General features: G+C 35.5%; 2 protein-coding genes across 3 annotated transcripts in view; one reads left to right on the top strand and one right to left on the bottom strand.

Moving 5' to 3' along the window:
- Positions 1 to 1,022: 1,022 nt before the first annotated feature.
- RBM11 (RNA binding motif protein 11) lies at positions 1,023 to 13,243 on the bottom strand. 2 transcript variants are annotated; one of them, XM_068545714.1, is made up of 5 exons: positions 13,158 to 13,243; positions 9,506 to 9,678; positions 8,103 to 8,175; positions 3,649 to 3,745; positions 1,023 to 1,334 (listed from the first exon to the last, which is right to left on the bottom strand). In XM_068545714.1, exons 1-5 carry the CDS (start codon positions 13,241 to 13,243, stop codon positions 1,023 to 1,025), a joined length of 741 nt encoding a protein of 246 aa, XP_068401815.1. The 2 variants fall into 2 exon arrangements, with proteins under 2 accessions (XP_068401815.1, XP_068401816.1); XM_068545715.1 differs by having other exon boundaries at positions 1,023 to 1,307.
- A 154-nt stretch (positions 13,244 to 13,397) lies between these two features.
- The window catches only part of LIPI (lipase I), a 72,675-nt gene continuing 59,045 nt past the window's right edge, over positions 13,398 to 27,027 (top strand). Inside the window, exon 1 of the mRNA XM_068545713.1 lies at positions 13,398 to 13,444. The gene's annotated coding sequence lies outside the window, so the exon portion shown is untranslated. The remainder of the gene's footprint in view (positions 13,445 to 27,027) is intronic.

The following is a 27,027-nucleotide window of genomic DNA, read 5'->3' as shown; positions in this document are numbered from 1 at the left end:
GATATCAAAGAATGGCTTTTCCTATTGAATTGGGTGGTTAACCCCCAATGAAGTTGTGAGATCCTTTCAATTAGCTTTAATAAATAAATATTTTCATCATTCTAGTTTATAATGAGCTACAAAGTTAACAAACTCGTCCAAATAAATCATTAATTTTACATGTAGTCTAATTACCTTCTGAAAATAAATGATTCAGAAATAGGAAACTTGATTTGATGATAAACATTAAATATCATACATTAATGAAATATCATTCCATTTATTATTCATTACCAAGATTTAAATGTGTCGAATACACGCTCTCAAACCCAGCTGGCAAAAGAGGTGGATAATAAATAATGACATAGCCAACTAAAGGCAGGTATTCCTATTTATACACAATCATATGAAAAGGGAAGGACCAAAAACTAGCCATGTGATAATCATCTTTCCTTTGGTATCACTGTGATACATCCTCATATTATTAAATAAACGTGTATGAGAATAAGGCTCAGAGACAACATATTTAGACATAAAAAATTAAATATTAGTAATAGAGGAAACTAAACTCTGCTTATTCTGTCTTCTTAGGAAAAACATGCAACTCAAATATTTGCACTAGTTTCATTCAGAAAATTGACCACTCCACTTCTCATCTCAGCCTATTTACAGCTGAGGGTTACAGGCGACAGTCTAGAAGAGCATGGTGCCTTATCCATAAGTGCTCAGTGACTTTTGATTAATAGTTTATTGCAAGTTCATTATAATACTAAAATATAACAACTCAAAGTGCATTTCTTGTTAACAACACCATTACAAAAGCATACTATACATACTATACATACATTATAAAAGCATACTATATTATTTTTAAGTTTTCGTCATTCAAGACAAAAATTGAAGAGCAAATCAGATGTCATATTATTATATATTTCAAAGAAGACAAGAAAGCCATGGAATTGGTCATTTAGTGGAATACAGATTTTTCTTTTCTTTTAAGAGAATGAAGACCAGTGTAGATACATTTCATTAGAATGTAAATACTAGTATCTTTTTTTCTTACACTTTCGGAAATTTTGGCTATATTCATTTTCTCTACTGTTTTCTGTGCTACTATCACTATCACTGGTTTGTTTTTGCCTCTTGCGTTTATTCATCTGATAAAGGTCAGAGTCACTTGGTTGTTGGTGAGCCCATTCATAAGAGCTGGGTCCAGCCTCTAGATCTGGAACACAATTCAGTGAGGAAGACACAGAAGTGTTATTAGGAAGTGGTGCTGTCATCTCATAGTAAGGAAGCTGCAGTGCTGGATTATATGCATGCCACTGCTGTGGAAAAAACCCACAAACATTCATCTACCAAAACAAGCCCACAAAGTTAAAAAAAAAAAAAAGTTAACAGTTTACATTCATTACACAAATAACTACAAGCAAACCAAACCATGTGCTGGTATAAGAAGGACAGTGACTTTTCATACTAGGGATATGGTAGTTTCCATAAATGGTTAACATAAAGATTCAAGGTAATGTATAGCTTACTGCAATACAGATTAGTGCTGTCCTATCAAAATATAATGTAAGCCACGTATGTAGTTTTAAATCTTCTAGTAGCCACAATATGAAAATAAAAATGAAACAGGTGCAGTTAAATAATGTAATTTATTTATCCCCAAATATCCAAAATATTATCATTTCAACAAGTAACCAATATAAAAATTGTTAATGAGATATTTTACTTTTTTTATACTAAGTCTTTGAAATTTGGTGTGCCTTTTATAGCATATTTAATTTGGATGGTGAATTTTCATTGAAAATACTTCACCTGAATTTAGATTACATAAAATTTAGTTGAAAAAGTAGATATACTACCCAAGTTCTTTCAAACATACTTAAAAGTTTTTCAATAACTGAATCAAGTCTGTTTTTAAATTTAAATTTTAATTAATTAAAATTAAAAAAAATTTAAAACTCAGCTCCTTATGGATGGCTGATGGCCACCATATTGTACAGCAGTTTTCAATTGTTAAGATAGACACTTTCTTGTTTTTAAACTAGTTTTTAACTCGAAGTAGATTAAAGATTAATAGAGATAACATGATCTTGTGTGTGTGTGTGTGTTTCTTATCTCATCAAAGATAAAAAAAAATGCCAGAAAGAAGATATTGACAGTCTTAGATAAGAACTGGCTGTTTATTAATATCTCACTATAACTATGAAAAGTTTTTTCTGAAAGTTAAATTATCAATTTTCCTTATGTTTGCCAAGTGAAAATGGCTATTTGAAAAATCTGAATTCACATCCTGTGAATCAGAATACCTGTGTTATAGTCCCACATCTTTTATTAACAAGTTGTATAATCTTGGGCTTGTTGATTAATACCTCTGAACCTCAATTTTATTATGTATAAAATGAGGAGTTAGAAGAAAAAAATTTCATAAGTTCCCCTTTAACAATATAGACCATCATTATGATTTCTAGGCCAGAACCATATTTTTGAGAGTCTTTGGAAATAATGTAGTTTACTCGACCAGTTGAGAATCTTTGCCTTTAGTTAAAAGAAGAAATTTATTTTTAAAAATATCCATGTCCAAAAGCAATATATTTGTGATTGATGATTACATTCTACCAAAATGTTTTACTAAATGAAATTATTTGATTCTAAAAACATATCTTTTAAAATAGTCATTTTTTTCCACATTTTTTTTTATTGGAGTATAATTGCTTTACAATGCTGTTAGTTCCTGCTGTACAATGAAGTGAATCAGCTATATGTATACATACATCCCCTCCCTCTTGGACCTTCCTTCCCCTCCATCCCACCCATCTAGGTCATCACAGAGCACCGAGCTGAGCTCCCTGTGCTACACAGCAGGTTCCCAATAGCTATCTATTTTACACATGGTAGTGTATTTATGTCAAACCTAATCTCCCAATTGATCCCACCCTCTCTTTCCCCTTCTGTGGCCATGTGTCCATTCTCTACGTTTGCATTTCTATTCCTGCCCTGAAAATAGGTCTATCTGTGCCATTTTTCTAGATTCCACATATATGCGTTAATATACGACATTTGTTTTTCTCTTTCTGACTTACTTCACTCTGTATGACAGACTCTAGGTCCATCCACATCTCTATAAATGACCCAATTTCATTTCCTTTTATGGCTGAGTAATATTCCATTGTATATATGTGCCACATCTTCTTTATCCATTCATCTGTAGATGGACATTTAGGTTGTTTCCATGTCCTGGCTATTGTAAATAGTGCTGCAATGAACATTGGGATACATGGGTTATGGGTATATGCCCAGTAGTGGGCTTTCTGGGTCATATGGTAGTTCTATTTTCTAGTTTTTTAAGGAATCTCCATACTGTTTTATACAGTGGCTATATCAATTTAAATGAGAACTCTATAGTCAAATTTTACTTGTACCACAGTGTATCATCACTAGCACCTGCTCCTTTTCTGTTGACACACTGGCTGTTTGCTTACGTACTATGTGTAGGATTTCAGATGATTGCATTAGAGCAGACTGCCATTGGGGCATAGAACTCAGGGCAGCTGCTGCCTTCATTCTAGGTTTAGATTTGAGCAGCTTAAGTTCCAAGTAGTTTTCATGTTCTTTATAGTTTGTATCATGCTATATATTGAACCAAAGGCATATCAAACTTACCATCTTCGGAAAGAAAAGATATTCCTGAGGTAAAGCTGCGTTATTAATTGGAGAGAACTGCATGGGAAAGGAAGTTCTGCCCACGACTTCTTCATTTCTTGGGGGACGTAAAAGAAGTAACACAAAGTTAAAATTCCTGTGCATAAATGTCCTTTATTCTTAAAATAAGATAGGTCTTCATAATTTAAAAAAAAGAGCTTCTCTGAAAGAACTCAATTAGGATAACTTTAAACACACGATCATTATTACACTGATAATGTAGTGACACAGCAGTACTGCAAGTCTTACTAATTGCTACATATTGAAATCTCAATATTTAGAGTCACATTTGGCTTTCTGATAGGAAAATGTTAATCAATGTTATAGTTGTATAAAGACAAAGAACACTTAGATATGAAGAAAGCAAAGCCAGTCATTAATAATCACCAAGGGTGCATTCAATCTTCTACAAAAAAAAAAAAGCGAAAGAAAGGTAGAAATTTTCTCAGTTTACTTTTGAAGGAATCTTCACTGTTTAACTACAAAAATTATGTTCTTTCCTAAATGGTCTTCTTATGTTGACATGAACACATATTTGCTGATTTCTTCCACACACTATTTAAAACAATACCAATCCCTAATTTAAAAGCAGTAGTGTCCTGAAGTTTTATTTATACATGTAATATTTGCTTCTATGGAGATGTCTAATAAATTCCAATGGTACGCATACTGACTAGACTCTACAGCTAGTCATTAGTCTACTTGCTCCATTGTATTCCACAATTTTAATGCTAATACTACTAATCTTAGGACAGGAAGTTTACTGTGGGGAAGGGTGAAATTAATACAGGCAGGTGGAGGCAAAGGCAAGGGCAGGAGAACAACAGGAAGCAGTCAGATTGACAGGCATTGGTAAGTGGTGAGAGTAGTATCACAGAAGCCAGTGGAAGATGCATTTCATTAAGGAAATACTTAGTGTCGGGTGTTACAGAACAGTAAACTGGGTAAGCACCAAAGCTACTCAATTGTTGATCAGAAGGTTCCTGATAACCTTTAAAAGAATAACTTCCACATAACAATGGGGTTAAGAAGTGAACAGGAGGTAAGGATGCGAAGGATAATTTTTCAGTGAGAGGAAGGGTAAAAAATGTAACAGCATGATTTGGAGGTAGAGTTCAAGGAGATTGGAACATGTGTGTGGGGTAAGTGATGGAAAAGAAACAAGATAAAAAGTGCAATGAAGTTATAGAGTGGGGAAGATACAACCCAGTAACAGAGGTGGTGAGATTAGCACCGTTATGAAAACAGCTGCAGACTTTCTAAAACCACTATCTTTCCTATGTGAATCTCAGGGCATGCATAGTTGTCTCCACAGAGGAATCACATGTAAATTGGGAGGAGCTGTGTGTTGAACCATGTCAACTCAAAATTTATATGTTGAAGTCCTAACCCCCAATAGTTCAGAATGTGACCTTATTTGGAAACAGCGTTGTTGCAGATGTAATTAGCTAAAAGGAGGTCATACTGGAGTAGGATGGGCTAAACAGGTACCCTTACTTACTATAATCAAAAGGGGAAATTTGGAGACGGATGCACACAGGGAGAACACCATATGAAGATGAAGGCAGAGAGCCGGGTGATGCTTGTACAAGCCAAGGAATATCAAAGATTGCCAACAAACCGGGAGAAGCTATGAGAGAGGCACAGGACAGATTCTTTCTCACAACCCTGATAAAGAAATCTAGCAGACACCTTGATCTTGGACTTTGAGGCTTCAGAACTGTGAGACAATTCATTTCTGTGTATAAGCACTCTGTTTGCAGTACTTTTTATGGTAGCCTTAGCACGCTAATACAGGAACTATTTATTAAAAACAGAACTGTTTATTGCCTAAGAGGCAATAACAGGCACAAAAACCCATTTCCAAGAAAGACTATAGGGTATAACAAGTGCACCATTTTTCTCTGCACAACACTTCTAGAACATGATAACCTTTTCCTATTCTTCCTTTATAATGTAGCACATACTAGAAGAATAAGGTACAACCAGTGAAGTGGAGTATTATGGAATATACACATATTTCTGATCTTCTACCCTAGAATCTGTGATGATTAAAAGTACATCAAACATAAGTAGAGAATGCGAGTTACTGCCATCTCCTAGTTGTTTATCTAGTCTTTCTTCTTCTGCCCCAAACCTAGCAATAGCTTGTTTTTTTCCAAACTCCTGAGAAAAAAGACGTATCTTTTCCCACTAGAAGAAGAGGGGAAGCTTTTATATTACCTACATGGCTCAATTCATGAGTCCATAGTTCCTCTCATATGAAGGAAGTGAATCACTACCCCTTTTTGCTAACATTCGCTGAAAGTATTTACTGGATACTTGCTATGTGCTCAGTATTTTAAATACCTTGAATTTATTATAAAATTTGATTCTCACAATAACCTTCTGAGGTATTATCCTCATTTTAGAGACGGGGTACAGTGTGATAATTTGTCCAAGGTTAATAAAGTGACAGAGGCAGGATTCAAATTCAGGCAGTCTGGTTTCAGTACCTATTTTGTCTCTATTTCACTGATACCGAAACGTGGGGGAGAATAAAGACGTGGAGCACCCCGTGTTATACTTGGAGTGCAGTACTTCTCCTAAAGATAAGACTGGGAAATTGTCCGTTCTAAGAGGCCACTCTTCCATGCCTAGGAGGGCTGATATAATTAGCAGGCATGGGAGGTTCAGCTGTTGTTAGCCTAACTGGAGAATACTCAGTTCTGCTACAGAAAGCAAGAAAACAACAGGGATGGATGAAACTCACAAGAAATGCTTAGGGTAGGCTTTAAGTAAGCTACACTGATGAAGCTGATGCAGCAGAGAGAGAAACAGGGTCTACGAATATTAGTGTAGCCAGAACTCAGCTGATATGAGTTTATGAGATAGCAATGAAACTGTGTTAGAAACAGAATAAGCAAGTGACTTGGGAGACACAGGCAGAATTCATAGTATATATTAAATATGCATAATAAATAAGTTAGTATGTTTTAAGAGATGCCACAGATAGATCGGATAGAAAATATGATGGAACAAATAAGATTGTTACTCACAGAAAGAAAGGGAAGGAAATACCTAGTCCTTATCATGGCACCTATGAGCTAACAGTTATTCTGCTCTTCTTGTTTTTGTTCTGCCTAAGAAACTCAGATAGAACCTGTGAGCATCTAGCTCCTTCTGTAGCCAGGTGTATTTGCCTCTATGTCTTTTTGAGAGAGCAAGTGAGTGAGACTAGCTCCAGGATCTTTCTATCTGAATGGAATTCCTTACTCAAATCTCAACTCTAGGGTTCATGACCACACTATCAGTGGGGAAGGTTGACGCAGCAGAGAGAGAAACAGGGCATATGAATATTAGTGTAATCAGAACTCAGCTAGTATGCTCCTTCCGCCCCTTTATGCTAACTATCCACTATCTTTCCTTTTGCTTTTCACTATCCAGTATCTTTCCTTTTGCTTTTATTTTTTAAATTTTATTTATTTATTTATTTATTTATTTACTTATTTATGGCCGTGTTGGGTCTTCGTTTCCGTGCGAGGGCTTTCTCTAGTTGCGGCAAGTGGGGGCCACTCTTCATCGCGGTGGACGGGCCTCTCACTATCGCGGCCTCTCTTGTTGCAGAGCACAGGCTCCAGAGGTGCGGGCTCAGCAATTATGGCTCACGGGCCTTGTTGCTACGCGGCATGTGGGATCTTCCCAGACCAGGGCTCGAACCCGTGTCCCCTGCATTGGCAGGCAGATTCTCAACCACTGCGCCACCAGGGAAGCCCCTTTCCTTTTGCTTTTGACTGTATCTTTTAAATTGCTTTACTAAATGGTGCTATTTGAGCACGTTAATTTGGTTTGGGAGAATTTCTGTTCCATGACCTTTGGTATAGCTGAACTGAGAGTGTCCTTGCAGGCTACCATTGCATCGAGAAATCAGCCTACACAAAACTTGAGAATATTTTGAAAATTACCATAGAGAAGTTTTTAAAAATAGTAAAATAAACAGTAGAGTGGCTTAATGTCAGAAGGCTTAATTTTAAGCCTAGCAACTATCACTTTTTCATCTTTGTGCCCTTGGCAATTAGTTAACTTTTGCATCTCTATGTTTATTCAAGTATAAAATATGGATAATAGTGTCTCTGTGATCCATCGTAATGAGACTTTGGATGCTTAAGTGATTTAACAGTTATGAAAAGTATGCAGTAACCTATAAAGAATGCCACAAATATATATCTCTCCCACCTACTGCAGAAAATGTTGACTGAACTTTAAATGAAAATATTTTCTGTCGTTTTTCATGTTTTCAGGAAAAGTGAATTCCTTAATATTATCCTATGTCTAAATAGTAAGGTTTTACAGTAGTCCAGAATATATAAAAACCCTTCCTGGCGTGAGACCATATTTATTTGCTTTACCTTTACGAAAAAAATATTTTTAATTACCTGTAGCTGTGTGAATTTATCTTAACACAGCTCTCAAAACTTTGGTTAGCTGGATCACAAGAGCGAGAGCTCCCTTTAAAAGAAACAGAATAACAGATTACTTCATGGTACAAGTTTTTGGAGTTCTCACGTTAAACCATTTAAAAAAATTCCATATAAGATACATGAATATATCTTTGATCTCCCCAGTAATATTTATAGGTTGCTTACATCACTATAAATGACTGAATTATAACCAAGCTTTGTCCAAAGCAATGGGTGTAGAAAAGAATTATGTTGACACGGGGCCATATAAGACAGGTGATGCTATTTGGTTCTACACACCTGGAAACTAAAAATGTCAAATACACACCTGGAAACTAAAAATGGCAAATAATCAGTGTTATTTGCCTCCTGTGTAGAAGGCATGAGTTCTCTGAACTGTACTGACAAAAGTGAATGCAACCTGACAGAGGATAATGAGCAGCTGGCTGGGGATGTGTCAGAACACGATATGGCCTGGCCCGTTTTACCAGTCAGTACGAGTTAACGGGACAGTACGTGAGAGCATGATGCAACCAATTAATTATCTTTGCAAAGACAAAAAAAAACAAAACGAAATGCAAAGTTATGCTTTTCCTTTGCAACAAGGCATTGCTTTCTTATTCTTATTTATTTTTTTTAGTATAGCAAGAAGAATAAAAACCAAACAAACAAGAGATACATAAATAAACCTGAATCATTAGGGGAGGTAGGCAACATAAGCATTGCAAACATTGCCGCAAAAGCATAAGCATTGCCTCTATCAGTCCCTCAAACTATGAAAGGGCTAGAGCAATAGTACAATGTTCTCTGGGCATCTAATCAAAGATGATCAGTTCTTGACGTGTAGCAGGAGAAGGCGTTTGAGGCCGTTCATGTCAGGAAGCTTTCTTCCATTAAGGGTCAGCCTTTGGCCAGCTGCTTTTACAGGGACTCAGATCCAGGGTGATATGTATAGCATGGTAACATCAGGAGAAGGACTAGGCACCCACCCTATCTTCCAAATAGTAGATATTTGATACCATTGACAAGAAGATCAGCAAATAGCCTTGTTATATAGAAGCTAGAGTTGGGTGTCCCCAGTTCATTTAGATTTGTTGAATTTTTAACAGCCAGTAGCAACTATCATAGCTATTTGCTGGCTGACATTAAAATAGAACATTTAAAATTTTAATACAGAAAAGATGCTATAGAGTTGGCAACCTAATTGGTAATATTAACTAATTGCATAACATTATGAATGTGTTCTGAGAAACTTTAAGAGACTACAGGGGCACTCTTTTGGTCTTAGGCTATAATATAGAAAACAAAAATGTTTACACCTCTGGGAACAGCACCACCAACAAAACACACTTGGAAGATTCATCAGTGACGAAACCTACCAAATCGATACTGCACATTAATTGGTCTTCCATATAAACGAATTCCATTCAGCAAAGCTATGGCGTAAGACACCGATTCTGGGTGTTTAAAGCAGACAAACCCAAAAGACTTCGGCTTTCCTTCTCTGTCTTTGCATATAGTCACTTTGGTTAATGGCCCAGCCTGTAAGAAACTTAAAAATTATTTTCTCATAAATCTAAAGATTTTTTTACACCAAGAAAATCAAGTATATTCAACTTTAAACTAAAAAAAAATCTGTTAGCAATAACAGCTTTATGTAGCTCTGTTAATAATGTATTTTCCTAACAATAAATATCATACTTCATCACACTTTCTTGGCATTTTTCTGTCTCATCAAAAAACATTTATGGTGTTAAGATCAGGAAAATTTTAGGTAATAGTTTCAAATCTTAAAAGGAAAGGTATGTTACCCTTATGTTAGGCCTAAAAAAACAATTTAGAGTGCATTTAAATCTAAGGTTAAAATACTACTATGTCTCCACACATATTAACAGTGTATAACTCAAAAATAATTGAAATGACAAACCCAATGTTCTTTGGCTTATCATAAAGAAACTGGTAACGTTACATCAAAGCCTAATTTTTTCTGACAAGATTAAACATTTTCACAGGAGAAACTAAATTTTTGATCTGTATAGAAACTGTATTTTGATCTGGTAATCCCATTTGGTAAATATTCTCAAAGGGAAAAATGTTTTAATATGTTTAACACTTTTAGGTAGGTGCATTATTTATAAGAATGAAAAATGAGGAAGGCTCTAAATCCAACAACAGGAAAATATTACTCTATGGTGTATTATGAAAATAGAATAAAATAAAATAAATTGAAAATATTCAGATTTTATTGATAATAAAACCTATAATTAGCAATACAGAGTAAAAAAGCAGAGCCAACTATTGTTAAAATGTGTTAATTACAACCAAAAGAATGTTACCTCTCCACCATGATAGTGATTTGAGGAAGTGCTCACCAAGACTCACAATAGCTAAGAGTTAATGGGGAAGGGCTCATAGTTTTCCAATGTACTTTAATGATTGATTACTGATCTCTGTTGAGTTGGCTAAGTATATTAAGAAATTGCTTTTAGTCTAAAGAAAAATGTTAATTATCGTCTTCAAAATGATGCTGTATTTTAAGATTCAATCTTTCTTTTTTTATTCTCTGCTTTCCCAGAGAGTAGCTCACCCTCGCTTGTCTTCAAGAGCCACCGCATCAACAAATCTATTTTTCCCATTCATGCCTCATTCATGGAGACAGTCTCCTAGAGACCTCCATGTGATTGTGTTTCAAACTCAACATATTTGAAACTGAATTCATTATCTTTCCCCTTGAAATCTCTATTTCAGTATTTCTTGGTTAAAAGTACAAAGATATTGATACTGATTTCCACTCTTCCAAGGATAAGCAGAAATTTGAAAGAAACCAGTAAAAAGGATAACTATATATAGTAATAAAATAAATCAATTTTAATCAGTACTTTTCCACTGCTGATATTAAATATATGAAATTGCAAATGGACAGAATGTGCTTACATGCTTTGAGTTTCACAAATTCAAAACTATGCCCATGCATTTTTAAAGATAAAGTCCAACAAGAAGGCTTGCTAGTAGCAACAATCACATCAAAACTTTTTAGTCTCTTTAAAACAGAATGAAACACATAAACAGTGTGGCCAGTTGTCAAGATCTGCTAACTTTTGCTGGGTTGAAGCCTTCCTAAAAGATACCTCACTTTAGCAAATTCTTCTAGAATACAGAAGGGCTTAGGCAAAAATAAAAATGTATGCTTGGTTGTCTGAACTGTTAAAAGAGATGAACATTTCGTTTAGGGAGAAATTATAAACAATGAGATCTACCTATCTATCTTGTAGATCCACATACAACTGATATAGATCCAGTCCCTACTGACTAGAAATAATATATGTGCATGGGGGCCTTCATGCCTATCCCATTCCCCTCATCAGTCCCCTCTGCTCCTTTTTTGTTGGCTCAACATGAAAGAAGCCTCCTGGAGAAAAAGAACTATAAGTTTTCTTTCATTCTCTCTCTCTCCCCCTCCTTCCTCCCCTTCCTCCCTCTCTCCCTACCTTCCTTCCCCCCCCCCCTTTTTTTTTTAAGTTAGAATGATAAGTTTCAAGTAATACTGGGAGAAAAAATAACCATAGGTAAAGACAAGTATTAGAGTAGATTAAAAAGGGTGAGTTTTAAAAAGATGGCAAGTTAGAAGAATAAGAATAAAAGCCTTAAAATCAACAATATTTTTCAAATAATAAAAATGTTTTATGTCCAGGAAAGGAAACTGAGTTCCTGGAGGAAATTCTATCAAATTGTGTGTATCTGTAATTAACAGAGGGGTGCTTTAGTTCAGAGATGAAGGTAGAGCCTTTCAGAAACTACATAAAGAACCCCTTTCACCTCTGGTACTCATACTTAGCCTTTGATATTTAGTTTTGCTATTGTTCCCTTTGAACTTGCCCTTATTCTGATAGGAGGAAGTCACTCTTGATTTCTCTTGATGTTAGTATCAGTAGTATTACTGATAGTAATAGTAGTGATATTAGTAGTGGCAGCAGCAGCAAACACTTAGTAAGGGCCAGGTTCAGTTTTGTTTTATTTGGATTAGTTTATTCAATCTTCACACCACATCATATTGTGGATACTATTACTCCCGTTGACATTTGAGGAAACTGGGCACTGAGCTATTCACTTACTTGGCCAAAGTCACACTGCTGACATCAGAATTCACACTCTAAACAACTTTTCTATACTATGTGTCCCTCTTTTTTGCAGATTATCTTAAATCATGGTAATTAATTTGAAATGTCTCCTTTTAGGAAGACCAAGGGCTGTCTCTTAAATTTGTATGTCCAGCACCTTACTTACTGTTTGTCACATAATTGTGGATCATTAAATGGTTAAATGAAAGGCTGAATGAAGACATCTCTTTAGCAAGTGAGACCTATGTGTATACAGTAGGTGAGTGTTTACAGGAGACAGGAGTTTTAATCCTGGAGGTACCAGGTCTGGAAAAGTTTTCATAAGATCCTCTTGGTATGAAATAAAGGGAACTGGCCAGGGAATCAATTGGTCACAGTCATGATTTGGCTGCCCAGATCATTTCAAATGTCATTTATCATTCTGGAGTAAAAATACTTGCCGTGTAAAAGGGCTTGGGGGGAATAAGTAATGTATATGGAAACATGTTAAAACGTATTCCTCTCATTTCGCGGGATGTAAGGCGTGAGGTGCTTATTACCTGAAGCAAGACAGCGACAGGGCTGTTTTGTGTTTCGCCTGAACACACCCAAGGCCCAGGCAGCCTCTGAAAAGCCCTTACTCAGGGCTGGGGGTTGAAGGGGGCCCTGTCACTGCTCACCCCAGGACTCTGCAGTGGGGATGGGATGCGGAAGGGATGCGGAAGGGGCGCACTCTGTCACTTCACTACCCAGTTGCTCACCTGGAGACAGGTGCGCCAAAGCGGAACTAAATTAAAACCAAGGCACAGGACGGGGAGGGAAGAGGGCCGGGCTCCGGATGGTTCAGGTGCGGCCCGCCCCTCTGGCTGCGCTTCCGGCTCGACGCGCCCCGCCCTTCAGCCACCCCTTCCCCGCCGACAGTACCTGAAGGAACAGCTCGTAAAGAATCTCTTCCCGCACTCGGGCCTCTAAATTTCCCACAAACACCGTCCTGTCGGCTTCCTCCTGAGCAGGGAACATGCCTTCGCCTCGGCCCAAGAACGGAGGAGGCCTCGAGACCACGCCCCCTCTCCTCACCAGCGGAGCCGGCTACGAGAGTAAGCGCGCAAGGGGCGGAGCGAGGCTGCGGCGCCACGCCCCCAGCACCCCGTGGTAACCGCCCAGCGCGCCTTCGCCACGCCCCGGATCCGGCTGGGACCTTGGGAGAGTGAGTGAGAATAAGTAAGATTAGTGTGCAAGGGGCCTTGACCTCTTGCTTATGGAGGTTCCTTCATTTCCCAGGGCACGACATTATGATAGAGTTTGGATTTATTCAACAAACATTTTAAATAAAATGACTATAGAGGTGATTTAAAACATACTAACTTCATTACAGAAGCTCCCAGGCTAATGGGGGAAGACTAATTTCTTTGCTTCCAAAGAGTAAATGAATAAATCATTGGGATTTGAAATTTGTATTCTTCATAAAATACTTTTTGAAAGAGTGAGTGCATGCATGCATGCATGGATGTGGATACAGTAGAGTAATAGAATTAGTTTATTTACCTAGGAAGGGCTCCCTAGTGAAGTCTTTGAAAATGGACACAGGTTTTAGGTGGACTGCAGAAGGCATTTGAACTTGAGAAAACAGACTATACCAAGGAATACCGGAAAGAATATAGCAAGTTTTGTTACTGAAGCCAGAATTCTTGAGGATGGCTGCTGGGTGATTGTAGTAGGATCCAATGTTTGTATTTTGTATCAGGGCTGTACTTTGTAAGCTGTGGGGCTAGGGTGAAGAATTAATTCTTACTTGAGGATTGAAAAAAAAATCCTAAAAACAATAAAGATAATTAAAAGAAAGGAGGAAGAAAACTTAGAATCTCAGTGCTTTGATAAATTAACTGTCAACTGTTAACTTGGCTTCCTTTCTGATATGATATGTCTACATAGGACCCTGAAATCTTCCTGTAAATATCATGCAAGTAATCAGGAGACTATTTGGCCTTTACTTAGGTGTGGTGATAATTCATTTTTAATTGAAAAGGTATTCTTTTACATGGTTACTGGACCAAAGAAATCATCTTTTCTAATGAAAAGGGACACATGTTTGGAATCCTGATTTCTAACTGAACTCTGACAATACTTAATTTTATGACTTTAAGCAAGTAATTTCACTTTTTGGAATTCAAGTTCTGTTTCTTAAGGAATGGATTGGACTAATATAATTACCTCATTTAATAGATATTTTCTGAGTGCTCAGTACATGCCAGGCACTGTTTTTAATCCTTGGGAAACAAAGGTGAGTATAAAGATCTGCCCTCCTAAACCGTACAGCGTAATGGGAGAAACAGACTTCTTGATCATATAAATATAAAATCATGTGTCAGTAACTTTCAGTAGTTACCTTTGGTTGATATATTATGAATCTATAAGTCCTGTCTTCATTTTTTCTTTCTTCTATCATCAATATTGTTGTAGTAGGGTAGGAGTGGGTTGAGAAAACTTGCACATTGTAGGCATGTAACAAATATATGTTGATCAAATGAGTGTACACTTGCAGGTCTCTATTATGTGCAGACCTATTTATTTTTAAAATTCATTTACCCCATAAATTTTATCCAAACCAAGATATTTTCTCTTTAACTTCCCCTCAGACACTGCTTATCTGGGAGCTGTAACTTCAGATTTCATTGTAAAATATGTAGTGCATATAAGTCATGATTATATTTTCTTGCTGGATTGAAATTTGCGTCATTCTTTGTCTACAGTGTGTATGATTTTGGTGTTCTTATCACATCCTCTTTTCTTCTGGCAGTACATAAGTTTATGGCCCATGTACTTCTAGAGTAATTATTTAATGTTTTAAGCTCTGAAGGCCAGCTCAATGCAGTTAGCTGTTTGCTCAGAATTTGACCTCTCTCTCTCTCTCTCTCTCTCTCTCTGTATATATATATATACATACAGAGAGAGAGAGAGAGAGAGAGAGAGAGAGAGAGAGTTTTTCTAATGTAAGCTTACTGTGTTTCCTAATTGAAATTGAGTGAATGCATGGTGATAAACCTAGTGCTAGGTAAAAAAGAATCCACTTTATTCTCAGAATTTCTTGGGCCATTAGTCACGTGTAAGGTTTAATGGGTTAAATTAATGAATAAAGAATTAGCCTTTCTTCACTCATATCAGGATGTCTTATACCCCTAACTGCATGAAGACATCAAAAATGAAAATGTATGTGTGTGTGTATACATAGATAGATATAGATACAGATATATCTAGAGCTCTAGAGTTCCTTTCTCCCCTTTTTTGCCCAGGTGACTTATTCTCTTTTGTAGTTCAGCTCTTTTGTCTCTTTTGTAGACAGCATTTCCTGCAAGGTTTCCCATTCTGCACTGTAGATTAGCTGGCTGTTCCACCTGTGTGGTTCCATAGTTTCATAGATATACCTTTTCCAAGCCCTCCTCACTGTGAAGTACTATAGGATAAATATATTTTGGTACCTAGAACAATCCCTGACACCTCTGTAGATGTATCATAAATAGTTGTTGAAATAATACACTTTGACTAAATGAATGTCTCTACTTTGTATGTCCAGCAACTAAGTTAAGTCTGGAAATTAATAGATACTTAATAAAAGTTGCATAAATGAGTGAACACATGAATGAATGAATGGAGAAACTTGGGAAATTAATGTTAAGGGAGTGCAGTGGATGCCTTTTAAAAACTGACCTCAATTTTGTCTTCATTGTTTTCTTCTTACTGTCTTTTTGTCTTTATTCTGATTTTCTTAACCATATTTGTCCCAAGTAAATATAACTTTGTGTTGCTTTACTTACATAAGATGTTTATTGTAAAGACGTGTTCATAATATTTAAAGAGATAACTAAGAGAGTGAAAATCATCGAGTCTACCATGCAGATATAAACATTTTGGAGGAAAATCCTCCTAACTTTGATCTATACATATATACATGAAGCATATTTTAGGAAAATAAACCTTACTATACATACTGTTTTTTAGCTTGCCTTTTATAACCCCAAAACCATGTAATGAAGGCTTTCTACACCAATAAATACTGATTTCTCTACATCATTAATTTTAATTCACAGTATGTATATAATTAGACTAATCCCCCACTGTTAGACGTTTATATTGTTTCCATTTTTTGGCTATTATAAAAATGCTGAGATGAACTTCCTTGCTCATATATCTTTGTGCACATGTGTTAGTATTTCTGTGGGAAAGTATCTTGGATATTTAATTACGGAACCAAATGGTAAGATCATTAAGCATTTTGACACATGTTGCTAAATTATTCAACTTTTTGTGCCACAATATATTCTGACAAAAAAATGACTTCCTCATCTCAATAAATACGACTCAACTACCTACTGTAATTAGCTATAGAGTGCCTAGAAGCTTGCCTGATGCATAGGGCTCCATCAATTTTATATCTTCATCATCATCATTCTCATTTTCAGTCTTATAGTATGATTTATATTGTATGCATGTCTGCAAGGTTCTTAAAATAATTATTTTTATATCCAAGGAGACTAAATAGTACATATATATTGTCTTACTAAACTATAGGCCTTTTATATAATATTTCATCCTTCCTCAATATTTTGCTATTTAATGCAATGGCCATGAACAATCCCAACTTTCTCAGTATTGACAGTAAGTGAAAAATATGAAAATGAAATATAATTTTATATTTTGAAACTCTGCCATGTATTGTCTTAAATGCCAACTTGATATTTTCAATGAGCACTTTAGAATGGCTAAGATGAAAATAATTTGCAAGATTCATATTACAGTGTCACATCAAAAGCACAGAGCCAAAGGAAAATGATATGTTAAATAGGAAAGACTTATCTATTAATTTGATTATAAACTTATTAAGAATTTCTCTTAAGATGAATGACATATTATCTTTCTTCCCACATTCTGAAAAGATGTAGTTTACTTATATCTTTGTTAGAAAAGCGTACTTGTTACAGCTAAATGGTATGGAAGGACCTAGGTTATTTGTTGGTCTCCAGTCAAATTATCACGGTGGCACCCTTTTAAAACTGAAGTCTCACATAAAATTCCAAGAGATCAAGCAGGCCAAAATAATGATGACATCTCATCAGTGGTTACATTTTTCATGATTTTTAAATGAACGCCTCATTTTGTTTGCAGTTCCTCTGAAACACCTCCCCAGACCTCAGCATAGTTTCTACTGATTGAGGTAAATTAAACAGATCTGTTCTTAAAGTATTTTTGGAAATTTACAGAGATTTGAGTTTCCAAAACACAAATTTAATTTTTGAACTTACAAGGCATGTACATAGAGAATAACAATTCTCTATTTTCCTTGCCTACTAAAGTCCATTTCTAAGAAGGAAAATAAGGGAAAAAATAAGTAAACATGTGAAAAGAAATCCTGTAATAATTTTTAAATGTTTGTTACATTGAAAACAGAAAATTTTTTTATATTTTCAAATAGTAGGTCTCAAGAGACAGGCTAGCATTTTGAATTTTAAAATAGCCACTGAGTTTGGGTTGCAAAATGACATAAATATAAAAGGGCCATATTTTATACTTGGCAGCTTGGTGGATATGGATTTTATTATTGATTTTATGGTGTATAAAGACAACTTAGTTTGTAATCAAAATGAACATAAACCACAACTTTTTCTGACACTTCTCATTTCTAACATTTTCTAACATTACATTTGCTTTAGGCTTTCAAGAAACATATTCTTCCCAACCACTTCTGAAATCCTGAGGTTAAGAGGAATAAAGAAAGATATTTTTAGCTTTTTCTTTCCCTTAAATTCAACTTGTGTAGCTGAATGTTTGTGACTTATTACAGTCTTTAACTTAAAAATCCTTCTCACAAGTACAAGCTAAATTGGAGAAAACAAACTGCCTCACCTTTTCAACAAACAGGGAGGAGCAAAAGCCAGGGGTATTTTACATTAAAACCTACCAGACTGTGACAATCCTACCAGAGAAACCTTAATGAATTTCAGAATTTCTTTTTTGGTGAACCTGAGTGCTTCTTTTACTTTTATCAGATTCCAAATGAGAGTATACATTTTTCTCTGTTTGATGTGCTGGGCAAGATCTGGTAAGAACTAATGCTTTGATTTATCTTTAATAATTATGTATAAAATAATCAGTATGGTCTGTATTCTGGAATAAAGAATGATATGATATTATGGTATAAAAATATACTATGATTATGACACTAATTATATCAAACAGATTATTATGAAGAAAGTTTGTGTGTGTGTGTGCATGTATGTGTGCTTGGTAAATTGTATGTTCTGTATTTTATTTTACTTTCTAGATAATTAGTAACTAGAAAATCTTTTACAAGGAGTTATAAATAGAGAACAAATATAAATATTCAGGAGAAATTTAGAATAATTTAGTAATAGAGAAATTAATTCAGTATTTAGAAATCATGACTTAATAAACATCTTGTTTCAATTTCATTTGTTCAAATAACCCTACTTTTGAGGAAAATTTTTACATGGGTAAATTGTCAATTTTAAAATAAACAGTATAAACATACTCTACAACTTTTTTTTTGTCCTATTACACTAAACCAAAACAAGTTTACAGTAATAAAGTAGAACTTTATTGTCCTGGTTTACTGGCTTATGGTAATAAAGTTTACTAATTTTAGTAATATCATTTACTACTTTATGGTAATAAAGTAGGACTACTTGTTCTACTTTATGGTAATAAGAAAAGTAGCAAATTTACAATTCACAATGAATAGTTTTTTGTAGAGATTTTGCAAAAGCAGTCCATTTCCTTCATTTTAAATTTCTTTTAAAAAAATTCTTGAATGCATACTTGAATAACCTTAAAATGTCAGCTAGAAATTCAAATTATTCCTTATTTCTTTTCAATTGTATATGTGAGCTAAAAGTACATTCTGGAAATGTTTGAGTTTTACATTCAAATACAGAATCTAAATGGTAATAATATACAGTTTATTATTTATATTTTACTCACTTGGAATTCTCTTGATAGGCATTTTATGTTTTTGTAATGTATAGTAGTGGTGGCTAGTTCTGGTGGCTTGTTCTCCTAGGCCAAATCACTTAACCTCCTTGAACATCAGTTCACTCATTTTAAAATGGAAGTAAAATTTATAATACTATCTCAGTGCATTGCAAAGCTCGAAAGAGATAACATAAATGAGTGATTTGGTCAATTATAAAGCAATATAAATTAGGTTAGAATAATCCACTGTGTTTTCTTCCACATGCATTTTCTCTGTAATTCTCTCAGAGTAATTTCCAGGTGTAGGGCTTCACACTGTATCTACCTGTGTACAGTTATGTTAGACCTGTATGGACTATGTATATCAGAATTCCCTGAGTTATGCATTTAAAAATGTAGGTGTACCTACCAAATCAGAATCTCTGGGGATGGCCCAGAAAACTAACAATACATTTAAATAAACTTTCCCGGTCATTTTTTACACCCATTTTTAAACTCATGCTTGGGAATTCCTGGTCTAAAGACTTATCAGTCACCTACTTTATTCTGCTTGTGTAGTCAGCTTCATTTTCGACAGTTTTCCAAACATTTGCATAGTTGAAAAAGTTACTGATTGAATATCTTGATTTCTTGTGACATGTTAAATAAATGTATGTTTTCAAAATGTGCTTTGATTGCTTCAGAATCAGAAAATTAAACATACTGTATCACTTTCTGTCACAAGCCTTCAGGGATTTTAAACTTCTACCTACAGTTTTGTCTCAACTGGCTCTATGGCCATGCAAACCTCTGTCTTCAATTCAGTTAATTGTCTTATAGTATCAAATCAGTCAGCCGTTTGTTATCTGGAATTCTGCTGGCCCCAGAAGGTCTTCATTCTTCTTATTACACATGAATAAATAATCGAGTTAGTGAACTTCTGATAGAGTCTTATTTATGTTGCTCAACTGTTTGCATAATAACTTGTGCCATAAATAAGCTCATGCTTTTCAGATCTCACCCACAAATATTCTGTTGCTTCTAACTGTGTGACCTTCCACAGGTCCATTAATTTTATTTATTTATTTAATTTATTTATTTTTGGCTGCATTGGGTCTTCGTTACTGCGTGTGGGCTTTCTCTAGTTGTGGTGAGCGGGGGCTACTCTTCATTGTGGTGCGTGGGCTTCTCATTGTGGTGGCTTCTCTTATTGCGGAACATGGGCTCTAGGCATGCGGGCTTCAGTAGTTGTGGCTTGTGGGCTCTAGTGCACAGCTTCAGTAGTTGTGGCACACGGGCTTAGTTGCGCCGCGGCATGTGGGATCTTCCCGGAACCACGGCTTGAACCCGTGTCCCAAGCATTAGCAGGCGGATTCTTAACCACTGCGCCACCAGGGAAGCCCCATTTAATCTTTTTAAATTTCACTTTCTTCAAACATAAAATGAGGGAAAGGATAGCAAATATAAAACAGTACAGTTCCTACATGGAGTGATTCCTAAATAAACATAAGCAATTATTGACATTATTGATGTTACTGTTATTGCTGTTAACAAATACATTTCGTTTTCAGAAATGGAGAAAGAGAAGGAAGGAGGTTTTCATGCAGGCTTTTGGGGATAAATGTGGGTTTCAGAGGATTTTCAGAGGAAGGAAGAAGGGTTAAATCTTTCCAGGATGTGTTAGGATTGGTAACTTTTTATGACTGGGTTTTGAGGCCCCTCTGTTATTCATTTGGTCAATGCTGAAAGTTGCAAGACAGACTAACTTGTCTCAGCAGCTAACCGAGTGCACAAATGGGTTTGAAATCAAAGAATATTAGAATAACACAAGTCATAGGGGACCATTTGTTTCGACTCCTTCCATTTAAAGAAACTGAGGCTCAGAAGTGAGAGGAGAAAAAAATTTGCTCAGAGTCACAAGGGAGGTTTGAGAGAAGCTAGAGTTACCTGGGTCTCAGCTGTCCACGTCCAAGGTGCTGTCCACACCTCTAGACTCTGTCCATTTGATCTCCTTGTCCTCCTCTTCACAGCCATTGCAGCGATAATGGAAATATATTTCAGAGACAGAGCTGAACAACCTAGAATCATTAATCCTAACTTCATATATCTTTGATATTTAAAAAAAATTTAATTGCTTCTATAATTTGAAACCTAAGAAGATTTTCAGAATTCTTTCTGTGTACTGCTCTGTTGAGATTACTGCTAGAGTCATCATCTTTCTACACATTTGGCAATGAAATCCAATACTGTGCCCCTGCTACTAAATTTCTAATCACAGTAGCATTACTTAGTCTAGTCCCCAGAACCTGAATTTGTTAAATTTTCAAACAAAATCAGTGCTTATTTTTCTGTTCTAAATACCTTCATCTTTTTGCTGGTAACATTACTTGTTACCAGTTTTTAATTAACTGAAGTCTGTTTAAACCATTTTTCCTCATAACACTAACAAAGAGTATGTTAGATCTAGAATACTCAGAAAAGATTAAAATACAGGAGAGAGAAAACACACAGAAAAATATAGAAAAACAGATGAAAAATCGACTCCAATTATTACCATCATCACAAACTACAATTAAGGTATTGGTTTATTTCCTTCCAGCTCTATTACAATAAATATGTTTGTATGTGCACAAATGTGCATTTAGAGTGCCCTGTATATACATTATATATTACAGCTAAAATGAGGACTATATGTGTATATTTATGGACTATATAGATTTCTTAATTCCTGCATTATCATGGATACATCATAATTTATTTTTATAGACTTGCATTACCATATATTTAGTTGATTTCCTAAATAACTACTTTTAAAAATTCTGTGATATACATTGGTGTTAATGGTCATGGCTATAATGGTAAAAATGATATGTCATTATTTTAATTAATTTTTATTAGATTTTAAGAAGATTGAACACATTTTGACACATTCATGAGCTGCTTGAATATTTAATTTTTTAAAATGTATGTTTATATTCTTCACTTGGTGTTCAACTGGGGTGTTCTTTTTCTTCATTAATAGTTCTTTATATATATAAATTCCTTTTCTACTTTACACTGAAAATATTTCCCTAAGTTTTTTTTTTTTTGTCATTTGTCTAGTTTATAGTGTTTATGTTACAGAAGTTTTAAATTCATGTGCCGTGAAATCTATTGGTCATACTTTATGGTTTCTTCCTTGGTTTTTATGCTAAAAAGTCATTCCTCAATCTGAGATCATGTACATATTAACCGTATTCTTCTTCTAGTTCACATAATTTTACTTTTACATGGAATGCTTTTTATATAACTAGAATCAAATAATTATCACAGCCATTATTTATTTTAAAATAGGTATCCTTAGGTATCATGGATAATAGAGTATTTCTGGGTGTTCCATTCTTTTTCATTAATCTATCTGTCACTTCTTGATTCAGTTTCATAGGCCTCTTTTTACTTGACTTATAATATAAATATAATTTTTATCATGCCACCTTATTATCTGTAAATTTCATTCATTTTTCTTGTGCAATTTTCCCTTTCCCCAAGACATCTCATCAATCAAGATACAAAACATTTCTTGTGTCCAAAAAGGTAGCTTCTAGCAGTTAATCTGCTCCCTACCTCTGGCTCCGTACAACCCTGATCTGCTTTCTGACACTCTAGATTAGATATCCCTTTTCTAGAATTTCGTATACATGGAATTAAACAATATGTCCTTTTTCTGTTGTTATTTTATTTTTTATTTATTTATTTAATTTATTTTTTTATTGGGGTATAGTTGTTTTACAATGTTGTGTTAGTTTCTACTGTACAGCGAAGTGGAGTTCCCTGTGCTATACAGCAGGTTCTTATTAGTTATCTATTTTATACATATTAGTGTATATATGTCAACCCAATCTCCCAATTCATCCCACCCCCCGCCGCCCGCTTTCCCCCCTTGGTGTCCATATGTTTGTTCTCTACATCTGTGTCTCTATTTCTGCCCTGCAAGCCGGTTCATCTGTACCATTTTTCTAGGTTCCACGTATATGCGTTAATATACGATATTTGTTTTTCTCTTTCTGACTTAATTTACTCTGTATGACAGTCTCTAGATTCACTTCACTCTGTATGACAGTCTCTGGATCCATCCATGTCTCTACCAATGACCCAATTTCGTTCCTTTTTATGGCTGAGTAATATTCCATTGTATATATGTACTGCATCTTCTTTATCCATTCATCTGTCGATGGGCATTTAGGTTGCTTCCATGTCCTGGCTATTGTAAATAGTGCTGCAGTGAACACTGGGGTGCATGTGTCCTTTTGAATTATGGTTTTCTCTGGGTATATGCCCAGTAGTGGGATTGCTGGGTCATGTGGTAATTCTATTTTTAGTTTTTTAAGGAACCTCCATGCTGTTCTCCATAGTGGCTGTATCAATTTACATTCCCACAAACAGTGCAAGAGGGAATATGTCCTTTTTTGTTTCTGGAGTCTTTTGCTCAGGGTGATGTTTATGAGACTCATCAAAGTTGTTGCATGTGTAATCAGCTTATTCCGTTTTATTGCTGGGTAGTATTACGACATGTAGATAATCCATAATTTGTTTATCTGGATTCCTCTTGATTGACATGTAGCTTTTTTCCAATTTGGGGCTGTTATGAAAAAGAACTACTATGAACTTGTTATACATGTTGTGGACAAATGTTTTCATTTCTTATGTGTAAACACCTAGAAGTGAATGTTTGGGGTCATGTAAGTGTATATTTAACATTAGAAAAAATCTACCAACTGTTTTGCAAAGTATTGTATCATTTTGTCATTTTCCTCAGCACTGTAGGATGCTTCAAGTTGCTCTATATCCTCCCAGATAGTTGGTTTTGTCAGTCTTTAAATTGTAGCCATTCTAGTGATTGTGTAGCAGTACATTGTTTTGGTTTAATTTACATTTTCTTGATAACTGATGATGTTGAACATCATTTTTGACCCTAGTGGCCATTAGACCATCTCTTGTGAAGTATCTTCAATTCTTTTGTCATTTTTTAAAAATCACATTTTCCTATTTTACATATATGTGTGTGTATACACACACATACAACATAACACACATATATTCAGGATACAGGTACTTTTTCAGGTGTATATTTTGCAAGCCTGCATATTCACATTCTTAACAGTGTCCTTTTAGGGGCAGACATCCTTCACTATGACAATTTCCAATTTATCACTTTTATGTTGCGTGCTTATTCTATTTTATCTGAAAAATCTTTGCTTACCTCAAAATTGTTAATATTTTCTCTCAGTATTTCACACACAAGGCCTGTTGCCTGCCAGAGAATGAAGCCAAATCAAAGCAAGCAGAGCTGAGAGAATGAGAAGGAGAAAGAATGGTCTAAGTTCTCTTTTACTCTAGAACTAGTTTAGCTCAATTGTAACTAAGTCTGACCCTTCTGGGGTCCCCACTGAATGTCCCTGATGTTCATTAAGGTTTTTCTCCTCTGGCTGGTCAGAACTTCAGTGTCTCCTAGCCTGATGTGACCTTTGGAATTGTTGAGCTTACAGCTCTTTGTGGAGTTTCACCCTATGCAGGCATAGGTTTGTCTCCAGCAACAGATTCAAGAGGACTCCTCTGCAGGGTTTGGAGCTCTGCCTCTGCATGGTTCCCTCCTTTGTGGCACACTGTGATACAAATCCTAGTTACTTCAACTTCTTCAAACTCCCGTATTTCTCCTCAACTTGGCAAAACCGCCATGCTTTGTTGGGTTCAACCTTCCTGCACTGAAGCCTGGAAACTGCCTCCAGGTAGAAAGGTATTAGGTATATGGTTCAAATCGTTTGTTTACCTTTTTTTAGCTATTATAGTCCTGTGCTTCTTGTTGTGCAGTGTCTAAACTTTTTTTTTTCATATATTTTATCGAGTGTTCTAGTTGTTTACAGAAGAAAAGCATGTCTGGAATAGTATCTATAAGGGCAGGGATTGGATTCTGTTTAGATTTTTTGTTTGTTTTGTTTTAATTGTGGTAAAACATATATTAAAAATGACCATTTTAACCATTTTTAAGTGTACAGTTCAGTGGCATTAAGTACATTCACACTGTTGTGCACCCATCACCACCAACCATCTCCAGAACATTTTCAGCTTCCCAAACTGAAAATCTGTACCCCTTGAACTCCCCATTTTCCACTTTTCCCCAGCCCTTGGCAACCACTGTTCTACATTATGTTTTTATAAATTTGACTTCTTTAGGTACCTCATTTAAGTGGAATCATACAGCATTTGTATTTTTGTGACTGGCTTATTTCACTTAATATAACATATTCAAAGTTATTCCATGTTGTAACATGTGTAAGTATTTCCTTCCTTTTAAAGGCTGAATAATATTCCATTGGATGTATATACCAGGTTTTGTTTATCCATCCATCCTTTGATGGATATTTGGGTTGCTTCTACCTTTTGGCTATTGTGAATAATGTTGCTATGAACATGCATGTATAAAAATCTCTGAGTCTCTGCTTTCAGTTCTTTTGGATATATACCCAGAAGTGGAGTTTCTGGATTATGTAGTAATTCTATTTTTAATTGTTTGAGGCACCACCATAACATTTCCACAGCAGCTGAAACGTTTCAGCAATGCACAAGGGTTCTATTGCTCCACATTCTTGCCAAGAGTTGTTTCCTGGTTTTTTGTTTGTTTGTTTGTTTGTTTTTAATAGTAGCCATCCTAATGGGTTTGAAGTGAGTGTTATCTCTTTTCTTCATTGTTTTTAATTGATTTTTTGTTCTGACACATTTTGATCTCCATCTCATTTTCTTTTGTGTATATTCTATAGATTATTTTGTTTGTGTTTATCATGGGGATTACATATAACATCTAAAGTTATGACAATTTATCTTAAATTGATACTAACTTAACTCAAATTAAGACAATAAAGACTTCAGTAAAAACTTAACTTTCACATAAAATACTTGTTTTGCCGAAAGCCTGCTTTCGGTTTTAAGGTTCGTTGGATTCACTGGCAAAATAACCACTCGTTTCACACAAATAAACAGCTTTAATCAACTCTTTAATGAAAGGTGATCTAACTTAATTTTAATATGCAATCATTAGAAGGAAAGGAATAAGAATATTACAGAAACATAACAGGGTATACATCACCAAGCTGGGCCAACACCTACTTCCAGATCCAAACAGCAGCTGCGAAGTCCCAGGTGACAGCAATCTGGAGCCCCAGTTGGGAAGGGTCCAGGGCGGTGCATCCACCCCATGGGTGAGACTTCAGATTGGAGTTCTGGGGGCTTCTTTTATAATTCCAAGCCGCAAACTGATATCATCAGTTCGCCGCGTGCAAAAATGCAGCTCTGGATTCACTTTAACAATGCTGTTGGTTTCACCATGTGAGTCGCAAGATTTTCCAGACCCTGGGGGACTGGCCGGGTCTCCAGGGCTCAAGAAATTCCAAGACCCACTCCCTTTCTTATCGTAAGAGCCTTTTGACTTGCTAGCAGCAATTGTTAAGTGTGCAAGCAGGCGCGCAGCCCAGGAAGGGTCACAGGTCCGGCAGAGGCCTGCTTCTGCCTCTGAAGCCTGAACAATACTACTTTACTAGTTTTCCCAACAATACTCTACTCCTTTAAGCTCTGCTTCCCTCACTTTATGTTACTGATGACACAGTTATATCTTTATATATTGCATACCCATTAACATAGATTTATAATTATTTCTATGCACTTGTCTTTTAAATCCTGTGGAAAATAAAAAGTAGAGTTACAAATCAAAATTTCAGTAATATTGATTTTTATATTTGTTCATAATTCGCCTTTACCAGAGAACTTTATATTTTCATATGACTTCAAGTTATTGTCTAACACTCTTTCTT

Source organism: Eschrichtius robustus, chromosome 6 (assembly GCF_028021215.1).
Source record: "Eschrichtius robustus isolate mEscRob2 chromosome 6, mEscRob2.pri, whole genome shotgun sequence".
In the NCBI taxonomy this organism is placed as follows: Eukaryota; Metazoa; Chordata; class Mammalia; order Artiodactyla; family Eschrichtiidae; genus Eschrichtius; species Eschrichtius robustus.
Note: the sequence above shows the minus strand (reverse complement) of the source record. Positions and strands in the feature narration are given on the sequence as shown.